The sequence below is a fragment of the Fragaria vesca genome, linkage group LG3 (assembly GCF_000184155.1).
Source record: "Fragaria vesca subsp. vesca linkage group LG3, FraVesHawaii_1.0, whole genome shotgun sequence".
In the NCBI taxonomy this organism is placed as follows: domain Eukaryota; kingdom Viridiplantae; phylum Streptophyta; class Magnoliopsida; order Rosales; family Rosaceae; genus Fragaria; species Fragaria vesca.
Window position 1 is genome coordinate 967623 of NC_020493.1, and position 11960 is coordinate 979582.

The window sequence follows — 11960 nt, forward strand, 5'->3', positions numbered from 1 at the left end:
ACGTTACTGTCTAATGAATCTGGACATTTTTACGTCCCTATTCGGTTCTTTTGTTTTCGTTTTTGGTTTCTTCTGGGATTTTGTAGGGGATATACCGTGAAACGGGTTTAAGCAAGTAATTCATTTTGGAAAACTTGACCATCAAGTTACTTACTGGACTTTTGTGTTTTTTCTAAATAGAATTTTGAGTATTGCTATTAACACACATATTTTTGTTATTAACACACCTCATCTATTTTTTTATTTACGTATTTTTATTTTATTTACAAACTTGTCACTTGAATTTGATTGATAATTGGTTCTTACCATATATATATATACAGGAATTCTCAGGTGCGGACGTCCGCACCAAAGTTTTGGTGCGGATTTCCATTTTTGCACCACTTCCCGATCGAATTTCCTCAAACTTCCTTCTAGACATATTTAGATCATCTTGTGTAGATCATCTCTGTAAAATTTCAGCCAATTTGGTGATCGTTAAGGCTTTCAAAATCGAAAAACAAATTTGACGGACTGAATTTTGTCCGGTTCATCATCTCTATTTGTTTTTCGATTTTGAAGCCTTAACGATCACAAAATTGGCTGAAATTTTGCAGAGATGATTTAGATATGTCTAGAAGAAAGTTTGAGGAAATTCAATCGGGAAGTGGTGCAAAAATGGAAATCCACACCAAAGTTAGGAAATTCGATCGGGAAATGGTGCAAAAATGGAAATCCGCACCAAAGTTTTGGTGCGGATGTCCGCAGCCGAGAAGGGCTATATATATATATATAGGGAGTGTGTTAATAGCAACAAAATTGTGTGTTAATAGCACCACTAAAAATTTTATTTGTTGATTATATGTTATGTAAGGCTAGCGAAATCTTCAGTATAATATCTATAAGTATATCTTAGTCATTCATAACATAATACTGATACATAGTGATTCCTTATATATTATGAATGACTAAGATTATACTGTATATTTACACATCGTGCATATACAAGCATTTTACAAAGCTAGCTTAAATATTTTTGATCACCGTGTTTTTAGATGATAGACCAATTTGTTCGAAATTGCCTATAATTGTGAAATGTGATTTTGCATTTAATTAGTTTATAGCTAGCGAGTTTCTAGTGACTGGTGTTTCTTTTAGTATAAGATATGTTGGTGCTACTAGCTAGAAAACATGCATGAAGCATTTTCTTTAAGATTTTGAAGCATTTTCATTTTTCTTATCAGAGTATCTTCTTCCACGAGAATGAATTAAGTTAAATATCCCTAGCTATGTTCATTTCCAATATTTAGCTACACTGAGATCAGTGCATATCACATTTGAATTGACCATCTTCAACACTGTTGACTCCATTGATCATGTTTGAGAAACGGCCCTTCATTCTGGTAGATCACTGCATTCCGCACGTGGTGCGCGCAGTCTACTACGTCTGCCTCCCCCATCCTCTTGGATGTGGAAAATAGAAGCTGAAAGCCTGAAACTCCCATTATTGGATGTCCAGGTTCAATGAACCTCCATTTTGTGTCCATGTTCATTTTAAATCGTAATCTTATCCTCTTGTTGAATGATGAACAATCGTAATGAACAAACCAACCCAGGAACGTAGTTAATTTACAGATACAATAATTTACAAAATCACATGAATCAGCTGCATGCGCAGAACTAAGCCTGTGATCGAGCTTTTCTTCTATTTTGGAAATAGGATGCAAACTTGGACTTGAGTAGTTGGGTTTGCTGTTCTTGTGAGATTGTATCAGAAAGTTCATCTTTCACTTTCAGATGATTTCAATTGATCGTGTACTCGTGTTTTACTTTTACCCGTTTTTGGTTTGATTGTGAAGACAAAAGTAGGACGGTAATAAACCTATAGTTTACAGTACCTCTTCCAATAATGGAGGGTCATTACTCTTATATATAACTGCATGCATTGGACAGAAATATGTACGCAAAACTATCAGAACGACAATATCGTTATCGTTATCATCATCTGCTGAAAATCGTCGAGACTACTTCCATTTTTGGTTTGTGAACCCCATTTGGTGCTCATTGCGCGCACCATTGGTATATATAGTAATATCGAGCTTTAGGTTATTTGTCTCGTTATTGAATTGATGTATAACATATTGTATTAGCTCTGATAATGTCAAAGCCAGTTAGATAGCTAATGTATGAGGCCAGTTTTGGGGGGGATATACATTATGCAGTTTTAGGACAAGAGTCTTCCTTATAAAGGTGACCTAATCCTTTGCTATATTTGGGGGAGCATATGATAGTGCATTTTGCTGTTTTGATGATGATTATCATGAATCAACTTTGTTTTGCTAATTAGAACAATAATTTATTAAGCATGAAGCTTATCAATGATGATCGAGCAATATGGTGAGATATCTGGGTAAAATATATACAGCTTCGTCTGAAAACACCTTCTCATGAAGTGAGGGGTCGTATGTACTCACGTACCCGGGGATTACCCATATATGCATACGGATTCATTATAAATGTACTCGAGAACCTTTGCTGCTATAGCTACTTGAAAATCTTCATGTCGACGAACACTACCACAATATTAAGCAAAGACCACATGTCATGTGTGGGCAACATCGGTGTTGTAAACTTGCAATTCCCATATATGTGGTAATTTCCTCTCATACTCCACCAATTGCCACTTATATGGGAACTGCAACACCTCTATCGCCCACACATAATGTGTGGCTTTTGCTCAATGTTGTGGTAGTGGAAATAAGTGCACAGTGAGAGAAGTACATTTGTTAGGCCCAACCTTTGCTATCTCTAATCGAGTATTATATAGCTAACTAGCGTATAAGTTTAGGACTTAGCTAAGAGCGAGTACAAACCAACAAGAAAATTGCTCAACATTGTGGTAGTGGAAATAGGTGCACAGTGAGAGAAGTACATTTGTTAGCCCAAACCTCTGCTATCTCTAACCGAGTATTATATAGCTAACTAGCGTATAAGTTTAGGACTTAGCTAAGAGCGAGTACAAACCAACAAGAAAATGAAAGAAGTTGCGGATGCACGTTTGATTAGAGCTAGGTTGAGATAAGCGCAATATACAACAATAATGATAGATGTTCTTCTTTAAGCACAGAAATTATATATCTTGTGTAATTAGAAAGATAGTTTTAGAATATTTTGACAACGGACCGGAGAAACAAAACCATCTTCTTCTCTTCTCTTAGAATATATATAGTCAAGAAATCCCACTTATAATTCCAACCATTAAGTTATTCACGTACTCATCCGATGACTATGGTCGGACACGGGATGGACACGAGTTAGATTTTGGCCTAAACCGATTACCAAAACCATGCCATGCCATTTGGTCAATAATCCAAGACATGATGCGTACGTACCACCATAGACAAAGACGGGGAGTGACAATGACGAAGAACATACATACAAGTTTGAACATGATTAATCATGTCGACACATATTTGACTGAAGATATATGAAAGTATGATCAAATGTCAGAATGACTCAACTCATTAGTTAACCATCTTGATATCGTGTTAGTCTTTGTAGTTTCAATTTAATTACTACACATGCATTTTTAATTTTCATCAATTGTGTCAAATTTCTTGAGCTCCATCCAAATTGGATGTTAAATCCAATGTTGAGGAACCACTATAAGAAGTAAAATGATGCAACCCGACTATTGCTAGTTCGATCAAGGAAGAAAGGAACGTCCTCAGTTGCAGAGGCTACGAGTCTTCTCTTTGTTAAAGATAGTGAGCATAACATGTTGGAAGTGGAAGGAGAATCGAAGCTAGCTAGTCATTGATACATGTAATTTCTTTGATATTTCTTGAAGACTTATCAAAATAGCGGCATTTATTAACTCGGAATTACTAGAGTTCTGCAGCTGATGCAATAGCACATTTTGTGACGCGGAGAAGAAATGCTGTATCAGCTGAACCGAACCAGGTCAGACCGTCCGGTTCAGCTGGTGCATTCATTTATAGAAACCAATGGCCACCTAGTTAGAACCAAATAGAGGTATGGGGTTTGAGGACGGGCCGGGCCGCACCATATCCAAGTCGGCAGACACGGTATTTCCTATTTTGCCTTATAAGTCAAGAGAATCAAAACCATTAGAAAAAGGGAAGAGAGGGAGCACCTAATAAAAATAGACAAATTAGAAAATAGAAAGAAAACCCAAAGAGGGAAGAAGCGGATTCTCTCTCTCTCTCTCTCTCTCTCTCTCTACAACGAACGTAAACGTTAACTTACTACTACCGTCCTACCTACTAACTACCTACCTTCCCCTTCCCTTCCCTTCCTTACCTTTAACCTTAACCTAAACCTAAACCCTAAACCTTAACCGTAACGAAAGAAACGAACGAACAAACGAACAAGAAGAGTACTCCTTCCTTTCCCGTACCGTAACCAACCGTAACGTCGTTCGTTTACGTTACGTAGGTACGTATCTTCTTCGTTTTTTCCGTTTTTTTTTTTTTTTTTTTTTTCGTCTTTGTTTCGTTTTCGCGACGGTTTGCTAGGTTTTTGAGCGCGAAGAAGTTCGTCGGTAGTGATCTGCTGGTGGAATTTTTGTTTGGGCTTAGAATTGTTTGGATTGGATCTTGATGAGGATAATGATCGGGTTAAGGATCTGATTATTCAATTTCTAAAGTAAATTAGATTGTTGTAGGTTTAGTGTTTTTGGATTAATTAGTTTGTTATAGTTAATTGATTATTGGTTAAATTGATTACTAGAGTGTTAAATTGTGCGTAATTTTAGTTAGAGGTGTTAGAGAAGTTGGAGATTGGCTTTGGTTTACTAGATGTGTGATTCGGTTATGCGGTTACGATGCTTCTAATGGTTTATTGATGATCACGTGATGTTTTAATGGTTAGGATAGAGATGATGTTCTTGCTTTGTTTGAATGTTGCGTAAATTCGAGTGTAAAAGCCTCCATCTGAGCTGTGGTTTTTTCTGCAGGTACGTGATTTGCAGGTTTTGCGAACTCTTTATTGTCTTGCTAAGTGGGGAATAGCGTTTGGTTGAGTATTAGACCGTAGAAAGAGGGAATGGCGGACTCAATATCGAGCTTCTGGGGTCCTGTCACGTCTACGATCGAGTGTTGTGAGAAGAACTATGCGTACTCTTCTTATATTGCAGAGTTTTTCAACACCATGTCGAACGTTCCCAGCATTCTACTGGCACTCATTGGTCTTATAAATGCTCTAAGGCAGCGGTTTGAGAAGAGATTCAGTGTACTTCACATATCTAATATGATACTTGCCATTGGAAGCATGTTATACCACGCTACATTGCAGCACGTGTAAGTATTGTTCTAGATCTTTTATGGGCTGATGTATACCACTGTTGTTTTATGCTAGAATTATACCAATCTAAGAGTTTAACCGGATATTGTGAAATGTCGGTATGACTAGACACATGAAAAGAATTGCATGGTACAGTTTTGAAGGGTATACATTTACGAGTAACTAAACTGTGAAGCAAGGAAGTATACCTTTTTCTTCTTCTTCTTAAGTTGCATGGAGTAGTTGCGAATGCTGTGTAGATTGTTACTTTGAGGATACATCAAAGCTTATTATCTTCTTCTATCCCTCCCCTTGTTGATGTCAATGATATGCTATCAGACTGTGCATATGTTAAGTTGGTCAGTTGGCAGTTAAGGCATTATCGTATGGATTGGAAAAAGTTCCTACAATCCTTCATGCTTGAGGAACATATGAATTCAGGGAATGGAGATGCTAAATTAAATTTATTAAGGTTAATGGTGTTGATTTCCAAACAATGGACACACATTATGTCTTGCACACATGCGTGTCAACATTAGATATGTGGGATAACTTGTAGTGGTATTTGTTAATCAGTCTTTCAGGTCTCAACTTATTATTTTATGTCTGTATGCCATGAAAAGCTTAATTCTGAAGAATACTTTCTCAATATATTTGCAGGCAACAGCAGAGTGATGAAACTCCTATGGTTTGGGAGATGCTCCTTTACATGTATATCCTCTATTCCCCAGATTGGCACTATCGCAGTACAATGCCGACCTTCCTCTTCCTATATGGTGCTGTTTTTGCTGCAGTTCATTCAGTGGTCCGATTTGAGATTGGATTTAAGGTGCACTATGTGATCTTGTGTCTTCTTTGCATACCCCGAATGTACAAGTATTATATATACACACAGGACGTGTATGCCAAGAGGCTTGCGAAGCTCTATGTGGCCACTCTTCTTATAGGGAGTTTGTGCTGGCTCGGTGACAATGTCTTCTGCAAAGAGGTATCAAGTTGGCCCATAAACCCGCAAGGTCACGCCTTGTGGCATTTATTCATGGGTTTTAATTCCTATTTTGCAAACACGTTCTTGATGTTTTGCCGGGCTCAACAACGAGGATGGGCTCCAAAGATTGTTCATTTTATGGGGCTCTTGCCCTATGTGAAGATTGAAAAACCAAAAACCCAATGAGACTTGAAGTAAATGGCAGGATATAGTTTCAGTTGAGACCATCTACTTGTGTGAGGAACATCAGCTAGCAAAACGCTGGATTTTATTCTTTTTAGATGGGATATTATCATAATTCTTGTTTTAGAAGTAGAACTTGTAACATACTATAAGCTTTTGTTTGTGGTGTTGTGCTAGAAGGGCTTACCTTTTTTGATTATCAGAAACTTTCGATCCTGTCATGGTTTTGTCATTAGATAGGGTCACGGTTACAAGTATTGTGTATTGAAAACTTCGACATTCTTTTATGCACTGTAGAAGGATCACATGTTTTTTAAGGGAGGTGACAATGTTAAAATGGTTCCCTATAAGAATTTGTTATCATGGTTTGGCAGGAGCCTCACAGAATTGTGTATAAAAGGGACACACCTGCTGCTATGTATTGAGATATTTGTGTCCGCAGATAATATATCATGTGAATTACAGTTTGCCAATCAGTACGTAGAATTCTCGGGTATAACATGAAAAAAAATTGTCCGGTTTTGGTTGGAAAAGAGCATCATGAAAACACAAACTTCGCAAAAACTTGTCATTTTCTCTATATATCAAATAAAGACCTTATGCCGAAGAACCTATGATCTTTTAATTTGGAAGCATGGAAGGGTGACTGTTTATAACAACTCCATTCCTAATGTCCCCACTACACATTTACTGAAATAGAACAAATACACAGGGGCCTGTAATAGGACAAAGCAATCTTATAGGCATCATAAAACTCCCGTAAGCATCCAATGGTAATCATAAAAATAATCAAATTCCACATATATGACAAACCAACAAGCACAGATACAGGGGAGGGAGGGAGAGGAGGGAGGACTTCTATCTAGAGTTCATGTATATTAAATGACCAAGAGCCACTATACAAAGTTTCCGCACAAAAGAATGATGCCTCCGACCTAATATTTCAATGAGGTTGTTCAGCGAAAGCAGAACACCACCATTTACAAATACCTTCCATTTCCTCTCTATGACAATATGTCCGATCACGCAAGGGAGAGAGGAGGAAGATAGCACAAATACAGGTTATTCACACATGATCATCCGAGTATACTGTCCTGCAAAGCTTGTTTAAGCTTCTCATACAGAGCTAGCTGCTGCTCGACAGTAAGGTTTGTCAAAATCTACATTGCAGAGTAAGCGTCAATACTATTATTCCTTAATCGCCAACAATATAACACCAAAGCAAATGCATTGAAAATAGTACCTGGTCCAATAATATTTCAACGGAGAGCTGTTGAGGCAAAACAAATGACTGATGATAGATGTAAGCAAAAACAGCCATTACCATCTACAATGAAACACAATGTCAGTCACTTGAACATATATAACAACCATACCAAATTATGGTTACGTGTTTACACAGGGGCCATGTAGTAACACAATATCCTTGAAAAACTCTCACAAGTTGTTTTTACTTCTCACAAAGATAACTTTACCTGACAATCCATTCTGTCTGTGATTCCACCGTGCCCAGGGATACTGTCACCAAAGTCCTATGGCAAATGTGAAAAATTAATATAATGACAAACAACTGAAGTTTAGCATTTAGAACTGCACACCCAAAATTGAAACATCAGGAACTTACCTTGACTTTGAAAGCTCTTTTGAAACCGCTTGCAAAGAAGCCTCCGAAAGGTGCTATAATTGATGAAAACAAACCGAGACATAGAGCATGCCACTGAACTGGCAAAATTGAGATCCCTTTCCAAGGAAACTGCAACACAATAATCGTAAAGGAATATAGAAATCAACCAGCTTTATTGCAGGAATGACTTTTACTGAACTGAAGCAGTGCATTAACTGTCAATCATCCTTCATATTGAAAGAAAGAATGCTATTTGATTTCAGCAGAGGATTTATTTTTCTTTTTAATTACATAACCAATAAATGCAAATTTACATACCCATTCAGGGAGCCATCCTGGTAAGGTATGATATTCTGGAGTAAACAATGGACCAGGATCACAGTGAAGCCAACCAGTAGATAAATCCTGCAAGTGGATCCACACAAATCAATTAATATAAACATTGATTGACAGACACTCTATTTCTTGCCCAAAAGAAACAAACTTATATCTCATAAGAATTGTTACCTTTCTTGGACATGTTAGCCACTGAAACTGGCCCATGATATGTGCAAGCTGCAATAAACAAATGTAAATATGATGTTGGCAAAATACATCGAGATAAACCCTAATATGATAGATACCAAGGTTTCACTTTCAAATAAGAAAACAGACTTGTATCTATCACCATCAAGTTATATAGAAGCCTCACCCAAAAGGCTGAAAACATAGTTGTAATCGAAGCTCCAATGAACCCCTCCCAAGTTTTCTTTGGAGATATCTTAATCAAAGGGGTTCTTCCGAAAAAGAAGCCGCAAATATAAGCAGCAATATCATTGATGACTATGAGTGTTGCTGGCAGAAGAAACCTGCAACAATATTCCCTTGTATCAGGGGAAACGACAAAAATAGGAAATGTGCAACTATGTTGTTCCAGATTGAAAAAACTTATTACCAGAAAATTCCTTCAAAGATGTTGGCTACAGTAAAAGAGGATTGTGTAAACACAATTATTAGGATCATGTGTGTCCATGCATACTGGCCAAATTGATACTTGTACATCTTCTTCTTCAATGTAAGAATGAACCACATAAAACCTGAATCCAATTAGGGGGGAAATAATATCAGCATCTAGTCCAGATAAGTACATTCAGCAAACCAGATATATAATGGGATGATGATCAACCCTGAATGCTAACATTTACTTCTTCCCAAAGATACGGCTAAATCCAAATATTCCTAAAGTTAATTATGGCTACTAACCTGCAATGTACAAGAAATAGCAGGCGACCATATGATACTGGATAAGACTGCTCACAACCTTGTGTAAAAATTTATCTGAAGTCACAGTGTTGACAAGCCGTTGACTGAGTATTCGACCGTAAACAAACAGCATCGCAGTGAAGAAGAAGTGCCTGAGCAGAGAATTTGAAAATGAATACAGTAATATAACACAATTATACAGAAACACTGAAATAAACTCTGATACAGATATGCCAAATATACTTCCATCCTCACCAGTTTAACAGCCTGAATCCTGGGAGATGCCTATCTTCATGAGCTTTCCTTAAGAGATTAAACAGCTCCTTTGCCATGAAAATTTGGATAACAACCACCATGGCAGTTATAGCGAGATGACCCAGATATATGATTAATGCAAATCCTCCAATCATCCAGACAGTAGAGTATGCCCTAATCCACATCGTCTTGTATTTATTATTGTCATCAACAAGTAAATGACCTCCATTCGTGTTACTAGCATCTGGGAGAAGTTGCTGCCATAAAAACAAAAAACAACTGAGAATAATCTCCTAATTATCAAAACGATCTAAAATGCTTTGGTATACCAAAGCTATATTTCATGGGATAGTCATTTCAGCTGCTAACTTAAAAAAGTACAGGATTAAGTACTAAAGTCGACAAGTAAAATATGAGAATCAGATGAATAATACATGTGGTTTCTCCTCTGATACTACTAGACAATTCATTTTGTCAGCATTTCAGAAATAGTATATATTAACTAAAAAGGAAATTCAAAAGTCCAAACTCTATCAGAATGGAGGAAACAACAATGTATCAAAGCTTAGCAAACCTCAGCTGAGCGTCTACGGTGCCGCAGTCGTGGGGACCTTGGGGTTGATGGGTTTCCGGCACTATTATCTCTTTGCATGTCTGCTATAACTTACTTTCACTCAATAAGTCAAAACATACATGTATCGGATGCAAGAGACTCGTCACCTGAAACATAAAATTACATAATGAGACCAGGTGAGGATATTCAATAAGTAAAGTGATACTGTGCTCATCATTTCAGACTTCAGATAGTACGATACAAAACACTAAAACCTTAACTTCCACTTATGGCAGTCTAAATTACACTCAATTGATACAAAATGACTGTTTGCGAAATATTTGGCAAAAGAGACTTTTAGGTTAACTTTCGCCATATCTACGACCTCCTAACCTTTTCAATTCCATTGCTAACAAACTATGCCATTTCCAGTTTTTCAACAACAAAAAATCCAGAGACTCTGAAAAGCTTCCATTTCAAGCAAAACCTAATACTTCTCCATCCAAGTAGTATCACACAGCTCACATTGCTCTAATTCAAAGCTCCAAAATCCTCAATAACATCCATACACAAACACAAAAGCTCACCACAGTCTTCAAATTTAGCTATTCCAACAAAAAAGATTAATAACAGAAAGATAACGGCCCCGAATTCAATCACACAATCAGAAATACTGAAACAACGAAGAGAATAACCAAATTTGCACGAAACAAAAACCAGAGACGAACACTTGGAAATTCAAATCTGAAAGCTAAAGGCAATAAATAATCGAACCTGTGAGAACGAAAAACCGAAGAGAAAGAGATAGAGAATCAAACCTGTTGAGTGAGAGAGAGAGAGAAAGAGAGGCCCTGGAAAAAAGCAAAAGGAGGCGAATACGAATAATGGAGAAGAAGAGCGAAGAAGAAGAAGAAGAAGAAGAAGAAGAAGAAACAGTGAGTTCCTTTTTGATTTCTCGTTAACTGATTTTCTGGAACCCAATAATAATATCGAACTTTTATTTATTTATTTTTAAGGTATATTCTATTTTCTTAGTTATAAAGCTGCGTAACCAAAGGGGTTTGCAGCGTCGGATTCACGATTTAGGTCTGGGGTTAACACGTGGACGGCTGTTGGTGAACCTCTTCGTATGTCAAAATCGTTAGAAATGTGCTGGCCCACGGGGTTGTTTGAATTTTCTCTAAGATTATTTGATTAATGAAGTATTCATTTCTCGTTAAAAGAAAAATTATTAAGCACTAAACGGTATTAGTTGTTGTTTTTGGTCTAATAACCTAATGCCAAAGGCAAAGCATTGGTTAGGGTTTCAATAGTGATGCTGTAGGTAATTAAAGTTGTACACCGAGTAATGTTTCGACGGTTTCATTAGTTATCAACGGCTTAAGAAATTAGTAATCGGTAATTTTTTAGATTTTATATTTAAAATGTTGAGATCATTGGATATAATTGCCACAAAATCAAAACAGTGCCTATATCATTAACATTCTTTTGATTGGTCATTTTTGTTCATAACCCAAAATCATCACTATTGTCTTTGAAGGAATTATGAGGCTGCTATGATCATTTGGATGTAATATAAGTTATCGTCCACGTTACTTCCATGTGATGATATCAGAAAACAGAGGGGAATGCATATAGAAATATTGAGTGTTGGGTATTGTTTGCAAAATATCCAATTCCCAAAAACTGGGTTGAATTTGTAGTGGTTGAGTAATGGGTTGGACACAAAGCAACAAATGGTTTGGTGAAAGTAAACTCTAATAATAATTTGATCTGGGAATTTGTCAAAGACACTGACAGCAGATGACATGAAGTGTGTGAGAGCTGATGAA

General features: G+C 36.9%; 2 protein-coding genes across 2 annotated transcripts; one reads left to right on the top strand and one right to left on the bottom strand.

Moving 5' to 3' along the window:
• The first annotated feature begins 4927 nt into the window (after positions 1–4927).
• Positions 4928–6656, top strand: LOC101311161 (alkaline ceramidase 3-like). Its single transcript, XM_004293302.1, has 2 exons — positions 4928–5300; positions 5944–6656. The coding sequence occupies exons 1-2, from the start codon at positions 5047–5049 to the stop codon at positions 6455–6457; spliced, it is 768 nt and encodes a 255-aa protein (XP_004293350.1). The 5' UTR covers positions 4928–5046; the 3' UTR covers positions 6458–6656.
• A 583-nt stretch (positions 6657–7239) lies between these two features.
• Positions 7240–11052, bottom strand: LOC101311445 (phosphatidate cytidylyltransferase-like). Its single transcript, XM_004293303.1, has 12 exons — positions 10947–11052; positions 10150–10295; positions 9576–9832; positions 9321–9472; positions 9013–9154; positions 8770–8926; positions 8586–8633; positions 8397–8483; positions 8079–8207; positions 7930–7986; positions 7698–7781; positions 7240–7614 (listed from the first exon to the last, which is right to left on the bottom strand). The coding sequence occupies exons 2-12, from the start codon at positions 10225–10227 to the stop codon at positions 7531–7533; spliced, it is 1275 nt and encodes a 424-aa protein (XP_004293351.1). The 5' UTR covers positions 10228–10295; positions 10947–11052; the 3' UTR covers positions 7240–7530.
• Between the last annotated feature and the right edge of the window lie 908 nt (positions 11053–11960).

What these genes read in the sequence shown, in the direction of transcription:
- LOC101311161 (XM_004293302.1), top strand. Translation starts at nt 5,047, where the DNA reads ATGGCGGACTCAATATCGAGCTTCTGGGGTCCTGTCACGTCTACGATC. An exon ending in CACGCTACATTGCAGCACGT is followed by an intron (nt 5,301 to 5,943) that starts GTAAGTATTGTT and finishes ATATATTTGCAG; the next exon opens with GCAACAGCAGAGTGATGAAA.
- LOC101311445 (XM_004293303.1), bottom strand. Translation starts at nt 10,227, where the DNA reads ATGCAAAGAGATAATAGTGCCGGAAACCCATCAACCCCAAGGTCCCCA. An exon ending in CAGGATGGCTCCCTGAATGG is followed by an intron (nt 8,208 to 8,396) that starts GTATGTAAATTT and finishes ATTGTGTTGCAG; the next exon opens with TTTCCTTGGAAAGGGATCTC. An exon ending in CAGACAGAATGGATTGTCAG is followed by an intron (nt 7,782 to 7,929) that starts GTAAAGTTATCT and finishes GTTTCATTGTAG; the next exon opens with ATGGTAATGGCTGTTTTTGC.